At 37.4% G+C, this 17,882-nt stretch overlaps 1 protein-coding gene across 2 annotated transcripts; it reads left to right on the top strand.

Annotated features, from left to right (window-relative positions):
* The first annotated feature begins 459 nt into the window (after nt 1-459).
* TMEM267 (transmembrane protein 267) lies at nt 460-17,148 on the top strand. Of its 2 annotated transcripts, XM_074533087.1 has the most exons (5): nt 460-691; nt 2,225-2,291; nt 2,654-2,824; nt 4,311-4,698; nt 10,819-17,148. In XM_074533087.1, exons 4-5 carry the CDS (start codon nt 4,375-4,377, stop codon nt 11,152-11,154), a joined length of 660 nt encoding a protein of 219 aa, XP_074389188.1. In that variant the 5' UTR covers nt 460-691; nt 2,225-2,291; nt 2,654-2,824; nt 4,311-4,374; the 3' UTR covers nt 11,155-17,148. The 2 variants fall into 2 exon arrangements, with proteins under 2 accessions (XP_074389188.1, XP_005493774.1); XM_005493717.4 differs by lacking the exon at nt 2,225-2,291.
* The last annotated feature ends 734 nt before the right edge of the window (nt 17,149-17,882 follow it).

The raw sequence follows: 17,882 nt of genomic DNA, 5'->3' as shown, positions 1-17,882 counted from the left end.
GTGAAGTGTGTCAGGTGCCAGTGTAATATCACTAATAACGCCAGTGCCATATTTGGTATAGGCAGAGAAACAGTTGCGATAATGGAGCGCTGCTGTATAAATAGATCAGCCCTGACCCGACAGTGCTGCTTTTAATGTCTGAATATATGTTCGAATCAACTTGATTGATGGATTGCTGCTGGAATGACCAGGGTGGACATGGCAAGTTTCCACTGTAAAAACGTGCTTTTGTTCAGATGCTCTCACCAAGAAGTCTTAATACTGAATAAAATGTTTCCCAAATGCTTTCTATAGTGCTCTCTATGAGTAAATAAGTACTAATTTGAGGACAGAAGACGCTACTCTGCTCTGTGGTCTGTCAGAGGCGCACTATGTCCTAAATGACAAAACACTAAACTCCCATCATCGATGTCCCTCCCAGCATTTAAAGGAGCCAAAGCGCGAACACCAAACCCTCCATTTAATAATCCAGGAAACGCTTCTCCCTCACAACAAGCGCCGCTGCCGGCGGGGCTGGGCGGAGAGGAGGCGGGCCCGGGTCCCAGCCTGCTCCGCGGCCACGCATGCTTCCTGACCGGCTGCCCGGGGCGCTCTCCAGCCCGCTGCCTCCGGGCTGCCCGCCCGCTCCGGCCGGCGTCGGGCTGGCCGAGCCCCGTGGGGCGAAGGGCGGATGGCGGCGGCCGCGCTCCAGGTGGGCCCCGGGGCGGGCGGGGCGGGGCGGGGCGGGCGGCGGCGGCTCCGAGGCCCGCGCCTCCCCTCAAGCTCCCGCTGATCTCGGGTTCGCAGGTTAATTTCCTGCTCGGTTTAATTTAGTTTGTTCTTCGGCGTCTTGGTAAAATCCTACCGCTTCCTTCTGGGATTTTGCCCTCTCCAACCCCAAAAAGGCGTTGTAATTATGTCTGGCTCAAAAATATTTGCATGATCACTCCAATAATGTGTTATAATTATCTGACCTAAAAATATTGCCACTGTCAGTTCTTTACAGTCAGTCTTAGGCTGGGATCTCCTTTACGACGAGATTGTATGCTAAAGGTTTGAGCTGGTGTCGTAATTCTGGTTCATGCAGTTTTTAACATAAATTAACATCCAATATCAAATAACAAGGGGTTTAGGAGACTATAGAATTGTAAGGGATTACAAGTCTTTTAACTTCCTATGTAGAATGCATCATTCTATTAGTTGGCAGGGTGTTGTTTGGTTGTAGGTTGAACTAGATGATCTCAGATGTCTTGCCCAATCTTATTGATTCTGTAACTTCATGCATTAAATTCCTATATGTATTCACGTATCTAATAGCATCATGCAAAACTGGGGCAAAAATTATGCAGAGCAATATTTCTAAGTGATAATTTTAGCCATTTGATTTTTGTTTTGCTCGTACACCATAGCTTCTTAGCTGTTTTCCCAAAAGTGTATATACAATTTTGATCTAAATAATTTCTTGTGACAGTAATTTAAAGTGTTAACTGTGTGTTCTTTAAAATTATTTTGGTAACGTCCTTAAATTAAAGTAAGCATATCTACAAAATTCCATTTTGAGACTATAGACAGAGATTCTGCTCAGTGCTTCATCGCATTTAAAAATGTCATGAGAAACCACAGCTCAAAGCTGGGTTACTCCCTCAGCTGTTACATAAAACCAACCTAGAACTTCTCTTCAGGATGTTAACTGTAGTGACCACACAGAGGTCTATAAACATTTCCGTATGAATTATTCCCCACTTTTTGTTTTAGCAAGAATGTAAGCTACGCTACTGCTTTCTGAGATTTATAGGCTGGAAAAATCTACACTTTATTGTGATATTTTGTAAAGAGCCTGAAAAGCATCATTTTTCAGGGAGAAAGAAATGGTCTAGTTTTACATTAAAATTTATAATTTCAGATATTATTTTGGTTTTCCAGAGTTTGCTTTTTGTGGTCTGATTTCTCTCTTGATCTGTGGAAAAATTCTGGGAAATTCTGTTGTACCTGGGAATGTGAGTTGATTTTTACATAGGTGGCACTCATCTTTTTCTTAAAAGGAGGCTGAAACAGACGGCTTAAAAAGAACAGTTGGACATGGCTCTTGACTATGGTCAACCTGAAGCCAGGTTTGCATCCTGTTCTTCATTCTGGCTCAAGGAACACATGCTAATACCACCCATAGCACAAGTGTAAGCCTAACAGAACTGACACAGACCTCTGTTGCTATATGAATTTCTAGGTCTCTCTTTGTCTATTCCAGGGTCACTAAGTGATGGGGTGGAATTTAAAAAGAGATCCCTGAATGGGACTTTTAAACATTTCATTAGGTGGGTATCTTCTAGACACAAGAAGAAATCTATAAAAGGGATTGCTCTATCTGTTGAAATGCAGTTATGTAGAAGACTGGACTTGGTTTTGGACTTTGTGTTTTATTATTTTTTAGTTACTATCGTGTTCCATTTTTATTTCTGCTCTTCTCTTAGTTTGTGGGTTTTTATGGTTTTTTTTCTGCTTTCTTTTACAGTGCTTCAAAATTTAGCTGAGGTTCCTTTTACCTCAATTATATTTGTTTACAAATTAATTGACTATATGTCTATTCTTTCTGGATTTTTTTACTGTTGTTCATATTTCATGTATGCTGTTTTCCCTAATATCGGTGCTTACCAGTGCCTGGTTTGTTTTAATTTAGGATGGAACAAGTGGTGTTTGGGCTGGGCAGACTGGATTCAGAAAGCACAGAGGCTCAACGCTGAGGCATAGACCACAGACATTTCCTACTGGAGTAAGGCACCTGTGATGGGAAAAAAAAGTCCTAGTCCCAGGGGAAGTTTGATTCTAATTACTGGTGTGCTTTTTAAAGGTATGTTGCTACATGACCTCTTCACAGATTGGATTATTACACAGCCTTTATGGTAATTTTAAATTAAATCCAATCTGACACAACGGCCATATAGAATAAACATTTGCGAAGAGACTGCCATTTTTTTCCTTAACATGGAATTTATTCAGCAATGTCCTGTGTACCATAAGGGTGCCCACCAGAAAACAACACTTCCATTGTTTCAGGAGTCATTCATTCAGAAGAAGTGCTGTCATGTTAAGCAACTCTAAACTTGACCCACTTTTTTTATCTCTGTGCAAAGTCCATGTATTATTCATGCTTTCTTCTCTTTTACTTTTTTAAATGTTTTCTAAATAAATGATTCAGTGGGCTTTTTCTTTTCCTACAGAGAGTGCCAGTAGTTCTGTGTTGCAGATAATTCTACAACAGGCAGGCATGTAAATAATCCGGAGCAAACATCTATATCTTCTAAGATTTATAGTATGTTTAAAATCATAAATTGTTATGTATTAGCTTAGAAAGTCTAATACACTCAAAAAGGCCCTTCAGAATAAGAATTTATCTAGTAAAAAGGGTTGTCAAGATTAAATGTATTGCGCAGAAATGGTGAACTGATGGGAAGTATCCATTTTTAGGCAGGATGTAGGCTCTAAAACTCTGGTCTGTCTATACAGCTTCTCAAATAAGACTTGCATAACAGCTGGGACAGTTAGATCTTCCCTTGCAAAAAGAGGAGTTACGAAGGTAAGGTCGCAGACGGTAGATAAATCCTAAAAGCAACAGCCAACTTTTCTGCTGGAGCACATGCTGAGGAAAAGCTTAGGTAGTTTTGCTCTGTAAGGAAATTATTTTGATTACTTTGCTTGACTAAATGGCTGTTGTTTGTGTGTTTATTATAAATAATGAATATATTTTAGTGGGTTTGGGTTTCTTAAGGCTTATTCTACCTTCCAGTCTCCAAATTAAACAAGGCATTGCTCAGGAAAGGGTACCAGGGGAGTACTACATATGTTAAGAATGTAAATTAAAGCAGTGGTTTGGATTATACATTGAAAACTCAATTTTAACAGTTGTTTTATAGAGAAAGCTGGAATTTTGTGCTTCAGTCATAAGAATCTTCCAAACCAAATCTTCTTTGGTTATTATAGTGTAAAATACTTAATTGGGTTAAATAATGTATTTAAGATAAGAAGGAATCTTGAAACACATTCAGTGAATTATCACAGAGATGTTTCAGATTATTTTGTAATATTTAAGGTTTCAGTAAGTAGAATTAGAGCTCTCTGTGTTACTTGTGCTGGTTCTAAAAAAAGGCAGGTGTTTTAATTCAAAGCTGTAGTGTTCTAGTCAATAAACTAATTGAAATAAAAAATTCCCTGGGAATGCTAAATGCAAACAGTGAAATTGGGGTCTTAATGCCCAATTGTAGCTGTGGTGACAAATGTTTTGTGCTAGTGGATATTCTTTGTTTAATAGTTTCCTTTCTGATCTCTGACATTTACAGAACAACTGTCAATACGAAGGACAATGCACAGTGTGTGTCCTGATGACATTTTGTGTGCTGCAACATGGCTCTGGTCATGGCATCTGAGACTGAAAAGGCCCATGCTCTTCTCCAGACTTTCAGCACAGCGTCAGTTCTTTCCAGTCTAGGTTTGGGGATATTCTGCTTTGTAGCAGACAGACTCCTGCAGTTTTCCTTCATTCAGCAGAATGACTGGCTAAGAGCCTTATCTGATAATGCAGTGCATGGCATACTGGGGATGTGGTCCTGGGCGATAGTGATTGGACTCAGGAAGAAAAGTGACTTCACTGAGGTCACCCTAGCTGGCTTTCTTGCCTCTGTCATTGACGTGGACCACTTCTTTCTTGCTGGATCTCTGTCATTAAAGGTAAGTCACTAGATCAGTAATTTGGTACTTTTTCACTGTTTACGTTACTTTTCTCCTACCATGTCCTAGACAAAAATAGTTCCATTAATAATTTAATTAAATAAATTTCATAGATATACAGGAATTATGTTTCTATGCAGTTGTCACAATTTTAAAAGCCATTAAAATATTTTACATCTAGTGTTCAGTTTCTGCTGCTTAGAAAGGAAAAAAAGAGTTTTGCACATGTAGATGCTATTCTACATGCATCACATAGTTGCTTTGTTATCCAGCTTATGGAGTTAAGTGCTGCCTTGCACACTTTTGTGGATAAAGTGGATTATTCCAACTTCTCTTTACAGTAAGGGTTAAAAATACCTGAAACGTAAATGACAGAGCTTCTCTTTAATTTAATTCAGTCATTATAATTCAGTAGTACATTTGTTGTAGCCAGCCCTAAATATTTATCCCACAAACAAGCTATATGTGAGCTGTCACCTCTAAAAAGGCAATTTGAGTTGCATTTAAATATAGTTCATTGGAGGAAAAAAAACCAAACTAAAAATTAGTAGATAAGCAAGCGTCAGCTTATTAATAAATGTAGAAAGGTGTATTGGCTCTTGTTAAGCAGTGAATGGATCATCATCTACTTGCAGAACTGCTTGTTAGAATAGAGTTTCTCAATGGCATTAGTACTACCAGATTATGGTGCTCTTTTCCAGAAGTTTTCCTCCTCTAGTTTGCTCATAGTACTATTAAGTTCATGGGGAATAGCTAACTGTTCATAGGGAAATAGGTAAAAGGCAGGGAGGGAGGGAGGGAGGAAGAAACCCCTGTTTTTTGTATTCATATAAGTAAAGAACAACAATGGTTTACCAATTTTTAAAAAATATTTAAGTGACAGCTAAGTGCAAGAGGCAAATATTGCTTTTAGTTGAGATGTAAAAATCAGACTTAAAATGGAAAAATAATTTTTGTTTACATACAGCATCACTATTTATTGTAGAGAAAAGATGCCTCTTATTTGTGAGTGTGGTCAGTTTTCCCCTCTTGGCTTTACCAGTGCTGAGGGGAAAGGGAAGAATTGCGTCTCTGAACCTGCTGGCCACATTCCTAGTGCAGTCCAGGATACCACTGACCACCATTTTGCCACATGGACAGTCAGGCTCCAGCATGTCTTGGTGCCTGGCATCATTCTTCCCTGAGTAGTCCCTGGTTCTCCTCTCTTCTGTACTTCCTGCATGTGGAAGTGCTGTGCAATTAGAAAACTATGTAAAGAAAAGGAAAGTTAGCTTGGTTGATTAATGGATCGCATGTTACTGCTGAATAGCAATATAGAATAGAATTTAAATCTCTTATTAGTCTCATCTGTTTTTCTTATTTTAAAATCAGTGAATGCAAGTAAGTGAATGGCTAGCTATTAGAAAGTATTAAAATTTTATTGCTGCTTTTTCATGCATTTGAGATGATTGCCAGAATTTTTCTTAATTATGACCACTAGATGTCACACTTCACCGATATCAGTTTGAGAAGCTGACTGCTGAATTGTGTTATGGAATCGGGAGGTGACTTGCCACTTGGTAGGGAGGCAAGGTTAAATATACTTACACCTTCCTTGATGGGGAATGTTTCTGTAGCCTAGCCTATCCCTACTATGTGAAACCAAGCAAATTTTTGTAATTTTGTGACCTAATTTCTTCCTGTGTTGTTTCAGTTCCCAAGCAGATAGCAGTTAATTTTCTAATTGTTGATGACAGTTAGATCTAGTTCTCTTGTTCTTTAGGGGTTTTTTTGCAAAAGACAGCTGACTTCTGTGATCTCCCTCAAAATTTTTTTCAAATCAGAAACACAAAACATTGCCGATAGAATCATAGCCCATTTTAGTAGACAAATGTATTTAGCTGAGGTAAGGAAAAGACAAGATGCTCAAAGGCTTTTTCAAAGTGATTTGCCTACCAACTTCTTCGTTTTCCATATGTTAACTGGGCTAATAAAGGAAATAATCCAGTGTAGGTCTCTCGACTGTCATTACAACTTGCAAAGTCCCTATGCTTTGCAAAGACTCTCTTCTCAACTAAGTAACTTTAAAAAAAAATCTTAAGGAAACAAGTTTGTGTTTTCTAAACCTCATACTATTTTTCTCCTCTCCCATCTATTGCTTTTTCGCCTGAATTACCTCTAAAGGGTCCTGTCCAAAACCACGAGTAGTATTTTGGGTGAGACTTCATTTGAGCCAAATACTGTAGTTTAATTCCTTTCAAGGCAGAAAAGTACAATCCTTCTGTCCTTTAAAAAAAGAGTAATAATCTGTTACAGATTTTGTCTTCTTACAGTGCCATCAGAGTCTCTTTGGTTTGTGATGTAACATAATCCTCATAAACTTTTCTTCTGTGTGCTGTCTAGCCAGCTAGATCTGATTGTAGTATGTAATTTTTCTTTCCTTGGCTTTATATGATGTGCTTGTCAGTTTCTTGGCATAATTTCAGGCTGTCACCTATATAATTTATCACTTCATGGGATACTTTTTTACTACATATTTTGTAGTTACAATCCCATTGTTTGTCTTTAAATTGCATGGTTGAGAGTAACTGCTTTAAGATACTAACATGTTTACTGCTTTTGCAACACATTACTAAATAACTAAAAAAATTAATTCATATAATTAACCAACCACACCATTATTACTAATTTGTACCAATAGTATATTTCACGTTACTGCACACAATCACCTGTAAAGCTCATCATCATCACTTTTAAATCTGATGACGAGTTATTTTTTCTAGAGTAATCTTTCTGTGTGGCACAAGGCGGTACTGCCTTTCTGCCTCCAATTGCTACCTTCACACTACTCTAGTCACCTACTTCTGTTCCTGCTGACGCCACTCAGCGCCTGGATTGTTTGGCCATTGGTCTGTTTTTCATGGTCATCATTATTTTTCTGCAGTATTCAGGGTAAATAGTCACCTGTGGTATTTGTATGTTTGCTCTGATAAATACTTGTGTACCAAGTACCATGTGATCTGACCTTTTGCCCACATTATTTTTGCAACGAGTATGATAGTCTACAATGACTCCACTACTTGGAATTTGTAGTTCTTTGTGCTTCATGTGGTTTTTACTGTGCACACAAGTATAGAAGAACCTGTCCCACTGACTGCTCCAAAGGTGGTAGTTCCTGCAGCCTGTTGTCAGTCAGGAGTGCTGGTATGATGTGATGGGCTGCTCCCAGACTCCACCAGGATTGTAGCCCAGACACTCACGTTGCAGAACAGACATGCAGAAATTGCTGTCTTGGTGCTAAACAGTCACCAAATTTTGGAAGCGTAGAACATTCAGTTGGTGGCAAACATACAGAACACTGGCACTGCTGGGAAATGTGCTGCCCATGACTGACCTAAGGCTGTACAGGAGCATTTCTGGAAGGAGAATAAACTTTGTGCAAGCACAATTGATGTAGGATTGAATATGTTACTATGTTGTTAATATTGCTACTTTATGTTACATTGAATATGTTACTATGAACTAAAGACTTCAGGGTTGTGAAGCACCACAGAGTATCAGTGAGGGAGCATCTGTTATTACCTAACATCCATTGCGTTTCCATGAGCATTAAAGCAGATAATTTGTGTGGGTTCTCCTGTGTGCAATTATTGTATCCTGTCTCCAGCTGCTCATTGTAGTTAGAGAGGCTGGAGAAGCAGCAACTGCAAGATGATCTTGCATCTGATTGCATATGTAGGCAAATGGAAAAGGTCTTTTGGAAATAAATTCTGTTTGCAACTTTTTCCAGGAGGTCTAAGGCAGAAAAGAGGTTTTTTGTGTTTTGCAGTGGGGTTTTTTTTTGTTTTGTTCGTTGTTGGTGGGGGTTTTTTTTTTGTTTTTGTGGTTTTTGGGGTTTTTAAAAGATCTGGTGCTTTCTAAAGGCAAACAAGTTTTCCTGTTAGGAAAAAGAGATTGTAGCAGGTTAAATCAGCTAACAGAACTACCTGTCTGTGTCCAGGGCTTGGCAACTCAAGGATGAAAATGTTCCTTTAGTCACAGAATGTAAAAGAGGAAACTCTCTCAGGCCTTGGGCAACAGCATCTCAGAAGCTTGATGGCTTACTGCAGTTACAGAATAGAACTTTCTCTTGCTGTCATTGAACACTCAGGTTTGCTATATGAACAACCCTGCCATCTGAAATTTATATGAAAAGAATTTAAGCATCACCTTACTGATGCTTAAATTCTTTTTATATAAAATGAAATCATGATATTTCATTTTATATTAAAAGAATTCAAGAATTTATCACCAATACTGATAAACTAAGTGTACATAAGTATGATTAAAATTTTCCTTACCCACTGTGTGCTGTTGGCACTTAACCTTAATAAGCCAGAGGGAAAAGACTAATTTAGACTGTTCTACTGGGTTTTTTTCTAAAGTGCAGAAATAGAGGCCAGTCAATAGATTATCTGTGGAAACATTCAGGTTTCTTCAAAATCAAGTTAGTATGTACTTTTGAGCCTTTTGTTGGCAGTAACAAAAATTGGACTCTTTGTAAGGCAGGTGATAAAAAATTTCACCATCACAAGATTTTTCTGCCTTAATCATTGAACAATCTGCTTGTGTGAAACAGAACTGAAGTTGAAGAAAATACACCTTTTGCCCCAACTTAAAGGAATTGCGTCCACCACATTAGAGTTAAAAATTGTTGAGACAGTTTGTGAGCTTTTAAATCCCATTACCTGATCAGGAGTCAAGGACAAGTGTGTGGTGGCAAGCTAATAGAACAAAGCTTTCTGCAGGCCTTTTATGGTTGGCTGTGGTTTAAAGCATGAGCTGCTTTTTTTCAAGGTAGCCTGTAACTTCCCATCTCTAATCAGTTAATAAACTGGCTACAGCTACATCAGAGCTTCCTTGCAGAGAAGGTAGTGTTCCATGCAGTTATCTAAATTATGCATGAGCTTGATGAACCTATTCCAGAGTCCCACTGCCAGGCCCTCTTCCTTTTGAATCCTGCAAGGATTAACACAACTGAAGAATGAACAGGTTAGAGATGCTTTGTTTGCCTTATGCACTAGGAGCAGTGAGGGATGTGCTCAACGCAGCAAAGATACACTATTGCTTAACATCTCTGGGGCCTTGTTACAGGTTTTCTAAGTGTCCTCCAGCGACTGAATTGAGCCAATGAGTATGGCATCAGCAGTTCTGTAGACCTTCTGGTAGTGTGCTGTTGTTTCTCCTGTGCTTACAGACACAAGAATCTACTTATTTTTGTGAAATAGTAATCCAAAATGCCACTACAGTTTTTTTATTGTGTTTGAATTTGGGGTGATGGTTTTAACTGTTGCTACTGACTGAGTACACCCACAGAATATCTCCTCAAACATGTGTGTTAAATTGACATTATCACTTCTTAAAATGGCTAAATCTAATCTCAGTACCTAGACATTCACCAAATATCAGGCTTCATCAATATTAAAACCAAATATCAGACTTTCAGCTGAGTTATTGTTAAACAAGTTGTTGACACAAAAATCCCACTCACAAATGTTTCAGATCTTTGTTGATAAACTTCGTTTTGCCTGACCGTGAAGAATACTGTCTCAAGGTGATCAAAATACATATAACTTTGCTCATATTTTTGTCCTATTGAAAATTATTTTGGTGTTTTAAACACTGTGCAACTAAACCAACTTTACAGGTGACAACTATAGTAAAATGCAGGATGTTTTTCTGGGAGTAAATGCCATTAAAGCACATGATTTATTTCAAGTAAAACATACTAAATATTTCAAGTGTATTGCATGGTTGTTTTCCTTTTAATTGTCTTGAAATTAAAGACGTATAATCAGTGCAGCAGATAATACAGGTTCCCGTGTTCCACCTGACTGTGTGGCAAACAGGATTCCTCATCCCTCTCCCTCCCTGTTTTGCTGACGATAGTACTTAGTAGGATGCATGATTCATGTCATACATAGAGACAGGGCAGAACACAACTCTCATGCATAAAATTGGCTTTAAATTATTTCAGTGGAAAGTATGTTTTTCTTTCTGCTTCCATTTAGTCACCTGACAATGCACTTGTATACACTCATGAAACTTTTCTTCTCTTGTTACAGTTGTAGCCATTGGCAGTAATATTTTTCTCTTCTACAGGCTGCTCTGACTCTTCCGCGGAGACCACTTCTTCATTGTTCTACTGTGATTCCTGTGGTGGCTCTGACATTAAAGTTTATCATGCAGCTTTTCAGGCTTAAGGACTCATGGTGCTTTCTTCCCTGGATGTTGTTCATATCCTGGACTTCTCATCATGTCCGTGATGGGATTCGTCATGGCCTCTGGATCTGCCCGTTTGGAAAAACTCCTCCCTTGCCATATTGGCTGTATGTGGCAATTACAGCATCTTTACCTCATCTGTGTTCATTTATTATGTATTTAACAGGCACTAGAGAATTAATGTCCATAAAACATGGAATCCGCATTGATGTATAGGAATAATGGCGTTTCAAGGTGGTTTGTGCAAGCACTTGAAATAACCTGCCTGTCTGTCACTGAAGGGTTTCCGTGTGTTTCCTACACCTTCTGAATTAGGCATTTTAAAGTTGTAGAGCCAATTACAGCTCTTGTGTTAATTCCTTGTGGGCACAGAACCTATTTAATGAATAATAATAATTTTATATCTCTACATTTCCCTTGTACAGTGTGTGGTCTTCCATGATAGTTCATGCATAGTGAGCTGATTATAAAGTACTTAGTTTCTCTCTGTAGTAATTACATTGCATTTTACTGTTATGGTGCCATTCATGTGATCACCATTCACTTTGGATTTCTATTCTGCCTCTGGAGAATATGTTTCATCCAGATAGTATTTGTATGGCACTTTAAAAATTTGAAGTTCTATATAAATGCAGATATTATTGAGGATTTAATAGTGTATGGGAATTCTAAAAAAATCTCTGTTAGCCTTTCTAATTTATTAATATGTTAGGAGTCCTGCTGGATTTTTGCATTCAAGCATTTTAAAAGAAACACCGCCTCTATTTCACACTGTCTATCCACACCTCTTTGAACCTGTAATCACAAAGTGTTTTACTAAATTCTGTATCCCCCTGTCATTGCTTAATACTAAATTTTCAGAAAATTACTAGCCTCAAAATTAGAAAGGGGTATACAGATTGCTTATAGTATTATGTTGTGTTGTCCAATTTGTTTAATTTTTAAAAATACACAAAATATGAATGCTGTTTAATTTGAAACCAAGGAATTTTAGTTAATATTTAAGAATTGTGTGAAGATTCAGGGAGACTCAAGAAAATAAAATTTGCTTATAAAACAGGCTTGCTTAAAGATATTACTACTCAGTAAAGCATTTTCCATTAAGTGCAATATCATCCTCATAAGTGTAAAATAAAATGCATTATAATTATTATTATTATACTACAGAAATATAAATTTCCTCATAAAGAAGATCCATAAGGAAAAGTGTTATTATGCTGCAGTTTATGAGGTAGTAATTTGCACTATGGACTATTCAGTTTTTGTTTATAGACATCTCTCAGAAAGAGTCCCAAATTAAAAGTTGTCTGGTCTTGTCTAACTAGACAAGACTGTCTAGACTTGTGCAGTTTATAATATACAAGCTGAGAATGTCTATTAATAATTTTTAAATTTTTTATTCACTGCCCATAAAAGAGATGGGGCCTTAACTACTCCAGCTTGTGATGAATAGCTGTCAAAAGGGGATCATTTTTATGGAACTGCATGTATAAGGTAGCATGTGTTTAACTTAGGTTACCAAGGGGTGTAAGGGTTTAACATGATGTGTACATTTACATTATTAAATGTGTATTAGAATAAAGTTTAAAAAATTATTAAATGGGATGCTTGTTGTAATAAGTACCAGAAACTTCCTGTGGCTGCAGAATCCTTAAGGCTGTTTGAAGCATTCTATGCTAATCATGGAAAGTGTTGCACCTCTTTAAAATGTGTCTTTGCATCAAAAGAATAGTCACTGTCCTGTCTGTTCTTCACGTTAGAAACTTATGCCAATGCAAACTTGCTTGATAGTACAGTGGGCCTGTCTAGCCTTTATTATAAAATGAATAAAAGGTTTCTTTGTTGGAAAGAAGATTGGAAGAGCAAAAACCCCCTTAGAGGTTTATCCTCATGCTGTGAATTTCTGTCCTTTAGAGTTTTCCAGAAACAGCATAAGAAATATCTTGCTTTAGAGCTTCAGATCAAAACTGGTTTTCATCCAAATGCAGGATGGTTTACTAGAGGAGCATTGCTCATTCATTTTACTTCTATCTTGTATTTTAAAGTACAGGCTATGAAATGCCAATAATGAATAAATTTTGTGCAAGGGGTGAAGACTGAAACCTGTGTAGAAAATTTTCTCTATTCTTGTTTCATGATATAAAGTTTGTATAATTTTGTGCTTTATCCAGATTTTTTTTCAAAGGGAAATGTATAATAGGAACACGGTGTAGAATTACACTTTCTCACTTTCAGACTGTAGCTGTAGTGTTTCTGGTAATTAGGTCTACCCACAGTCCTTAAAATCAGTACTGTACTGTTCTAGCTATGTTTAAGGACCATTTAATGGGTACATATTCAGTAGTTTACAACTATGTATTTTAATTCTCTTTAAAACTATGAATTTTAATTCTCTTTGTGTCTAGATATTTCTGTGTGAGCATTCACAGTAACTTTGAGCTGTATTTCAAAGCACCATTTTTTCCAGCCGTGTTCTTACTCCAGTTCTACCACAGCAATAGGTGAACCCTTCATGAACTCAGACACATATTAAGGAAAGCAGCAAGTACAAAGTACTTTGGTACCATGTACAAGTACAAGTACAAAGTACCATGACTTTTCTCCCTCCAGACAGCCATGGCAGTCTCTCACCTCAGCCTGACATTTAGGCAGCTTTCACTGAGGCCATTAGCAGCTGTTCAAGGTAACCTGACACGTGGCATGTGCTGCTGTAATTTGTGGGTAGCCAGGGTAGGTACAAAGGGGAAGTTAGGTGTTTGTTTCAGCCTGTGTGTCGTGGGCAGAGCAGGAGCTACAGAGATTAGAGAGAAGCCCCCCTCCTGAGTCATGAGGCACAGACAGGACCCTCTTGCTTTCCAAACTCCTCATAGAGGCCTCTGGGTGCAGCTGGATCCAGCCTCAGTCCCAGATCCTGTCAATGGCTTATGTTAATGCATTAAATAGGCATTATTGAATCTTTTCACAGCTTTGTCCCACAGGATTAAGGATAAATTAGGGTTATTATTAGGGTTATAATTTACTATGATAATGATGAGACTAAAAGATCTTAATCAGAATTATTTACTGCACAGTATAAGTAGCTATAACTACTAGTCTAGTTCAGTCCACTATTTTTGAAGCAATATTGAAGCAAAGGTACAAAAGAAATTATGAAGTAGAGATTGATTGTACTCACCGATACCGATGACTGTGGGGAAATCGCTTTCTCTCAGCTTTGACGGGTAACCTTGAGGCAAATCTCAAGGAAGGAATTTTCAGAAAGGGGATTGTTGGAGGACCTCCCCACTCATTAAAAAGTGGGAATGGGCCCTATGTTTCCAGACCAGCTGTGTCACCTCAGCATCTTTAGATCAGTTAGCAGTACCACTTGTTTGTTGCTTTATCTGGTACCTTACCAGATCTGCCACAGCTTCACCTTTCTGTCAGGAGTGTTTAACTCTGGGATTGATGAGTCAGGCAGGTTTCAGCATTATGCAGCACCAAAAGCACCAGGACAGCCCCTTCCTCCTCTGATAGCTTTGCAAACAGGGCGTTATTCCAGCTGTTTTACTGCCATCCAGGCAGAGCATCCTGCTACACCTCTTCACCCAACACCTGCCTGCTACAGATGAATTGCCCAACAACTCCTTACCAGTATTCCGTGTGCATTTCAAATTCACTGATGTTTCCAACTATGCATCGATACCATGTCTAGCAAAACCATAACAAAAATAAACCAAGATACTAAAAATATACTGACTGTGTACTTTATTGCATGCATTACTATAATGGGTAAATGTAAAATACAAAAAGCATGTGATTGCACAAAATGGGGCTTGCAAAGTCAAGCTAATGATGTTGTGCACAATGTATGATGCATATCACTAAAATACTAGGTTTTTCAGTGATTCTTTTAACAGGCCAAACTAAAAATTTCCCATGTATTTTCAAGTTGAACTTAAAACGTTGAACAAAGTGTTGCTGTTTTGTGACTTACTTTGTTAGAACTGTGCTGCTTTTTTTTCTTGCTTTGATGGATTTCTGCTGTAAAAAGTAGGTACTAATAGCTCAAGCTAAAGAAAAATATTTCTTCCCCCAGTCCTGGAGCAATAAGATAATTTTTTTTCCTAATTCCCTAGTGGCCTTAACAGAATGCGTGAACATGTTTCCTATAACTTTGTCTTCTACTTTAAAATCTAACCTGCATTTTCACTTGACTGTTGGCATCATTTTCTACTACAGTGCAGTATATATTATATCACGTGCCCTTAATAAGGTACTGGTAAGTGAACTATTCATAACTGATCCCATGCCCCAGGAAAAATGATGCTAAGTTTAAATTAAACTGAAGTAATTTTTACAGCACACTACTGATACTGACTTATTATGAGAAGAACATTTCCTTTGCTAATGGAAATGAAGTTCCAGAAGGAGAGAGAAGGGGTTAAAATTCAGTCTGAAGGAAATGTTAGTACACAGTTAAGTTTGGACACGTGTTTTTATTCCATCACTGTCAGTATGAAGCTGGGTGATGAAATGCATCAGAAGAGTACGTGTCTGGTTGTGTAATTGAGCCAATCTAAGTTCTGTAAATTATGCAAATTTATTCAGGGCAGAAGAAGCTTTGTATTCTCAGTGTTACATTGTGAGCTTTGATCAACTGGTAATTTTGAGCCCACAAACTAGGTTTTTTTTCCCTGCTACGGGCGGACCTTGCATTGAAGCAAAGGAAGAGCTGTCAAGTTGAAGTACCCTTTGTGTTCATCACAAAAAAACCAGTAGTAATGCTTTTCCTCAAAATTATAAGCTGGTGTCTTCAATTCTTTCTTAAAATTTCCCAAATTTTACATCCTCTGCATTGAATTTTTGAATTTATATTTTCAAATTATATATTTGAATGCTGCATTGTAGAGCTGTTTCCTGTTATTTAAACCTGTTATTTAAAATTGTTTCCTAATAATTAAAGTTAAACGGTACTTGTCTTTTTTATATGTACATACATATCTATATATATATATGTTTATGTATATGTACATATATGTATCACACACTGATACACATACATCTTTCCTTCTGTGTTCATATAATAATTTTGTATTTCTTCAGCTAATTTTGTATTGGTTTTCCCTGGAGTGAGTAGAAGTGTTTGTCTCACTGACTGTGAAAAACCAGGCATGCTACAACTTAGCAGAAACATTTTAGTGCAAGGAAATCTTCACATACTGAAAACAAGAAAAGAGATTATGCTGTTCTTTTGATGGAAGCATTTAGTTGGTTTCTAGGCAGTTCTTGAAAACAGATTTGTTTAATCAAAACTAATAGACTGAAAACATTTGTCTTAGTAAATATGAGTGAACGATCTTCATTAAATTGGATTTGTATACTAAAACTGTTGCAGGGATAATTGGCCAAGTTGCTGTTGCTATATCCACTACAGAAACAGCTCCTTTGGCCTAGGAATGTTAGTAATATCCCTGGAGCTTTCCTCATGTTTCCAAGGGAATTTAGTCTTGCTTTGATCTTATTTTTCCCATTAAAAAATTAAATTGAGCAAGAGCTCCTTGCCTGGTGTGGAGTAATTTCTTTAAACTGCTGTCCAGTCATTCACATCAGTTCCTACAAATGAGCCAAAAAAGCTCAGTACAGTAACACTGCAAAATAAATTAAATCAAAGGTAGTGGACATAATATTGACATAAGGAATTTAGAAGGTAGAATGTTTCTAGTTTCACATTTCCATTCAAATTGTTGATTATCAAAACCCCCTCCTTTTTATGTATTACTGCCAGCAATTTAGAAGCAAATTTTGTGGTGACTGCTATAAAAATTTCAGGTTTTTCTGGGCCAAGTGAATACTGTTAAGAATTGAGTAGTAAGGCCTTATGAACATTTTTCCAACAAAATATCTGTGTCATCTTGTTAATGTAGCTTTTTACAATGTGTGGATACAAACTCTCAGTTATTGCCTGGTCTTATTGTGGAAACATGGTTATGGCTCGGGGAGGTTTGGTAGAAAATGTTCTAGCTAATATGACCTTTGAACTCAAGTAATTTTTGTTTCATTAGTCCATGTGGAGACAGATCTTCCCTTCTATTTGATATGTTTTGTTAAGGTGAAAGTTTGAGTGCTTTGCCAGCATCTTTTGTGTGAGTGTTTTGTGTGCCTTGTACATGAATAAGCAAAGCAGAGACACTTAGAACTTTAAAAATGTGTGCGTATGATTTATTTTCAGTTTTTCCCCATGGTGAAAAAAAGTTCCACATGCTTTAGCATCATGCATCTTGCATTTAAATATGTATATAAATGTTGACCAAATGGTATTTCTAGTACTTTTATATGGCTAGAGAGACACTGTTAGTATTTCATGTGCTCTCCTGGTGCTTGACTTAACTTGGGTTGCATGCTAAGCATGATCCTACTGCCTCAGTGTACAGATTGCTCAACTAGGTGTAGCAAATATGAGTGGTAGACCTCTGTCTGGTAGTAAACAATCATAGAGACCCTTTCTATTCAGTGTGTGACTGCTCAGTCTATTCAGTGGTGCTTAAAATGTGATTTATATCTTCCTGAAAGAAGATATAAATTTACATCCTAAAAGAGATGTATGCTTCTGGAGTACTGAATTCCATTATTCCAATCATCACCTATTGTTCTAAGTAGGTAGTACAGGAATATAATTGAGATTGTAGATTAGGCTTGTCTTCCTGTCCTTCATGTGATTTCCCCTTGCTGGAGAAGTAAACCATCTTTTCAATGACTATTTTATCCAGGGGTTCTTTGATGTGTGACATAATAATGTAAACATTAAAAAATGGAACAACTAGAGGCAGTTCTCAAGAGGCACTGATGCTGTAGTTGCTTCTAGACTGGCATATTTCAGTAAAGGGATGACCAGCTTTTTAAAATTAATTTTAACTTTTGAAATGCAGATGAAGCATTTATTGTAAAGTTAGACAATTATGTGA

The sequence above is a fragment of the Zonotrichia albicollis genome, chromosome Z (genome assembly GCF_047830755.1).
Source record: "Zonotrichia albicollis isolate bZonAlb1 chromosome Z, bZonAlb1.hap1, whole genome shotgun sequence".
NCBI classification, from domain to species: Eukaryota; Metazoa; Chordata; class Aves; order Passeriformes; family Passerellidae; genus Zonotrichia; species Zonotrichia albicollis.
The sequence above is the reverse complement of the archived record's forward strand: the minus strand, read 5'-3'. Positions and strand labels throughout refer to the sequence as shown.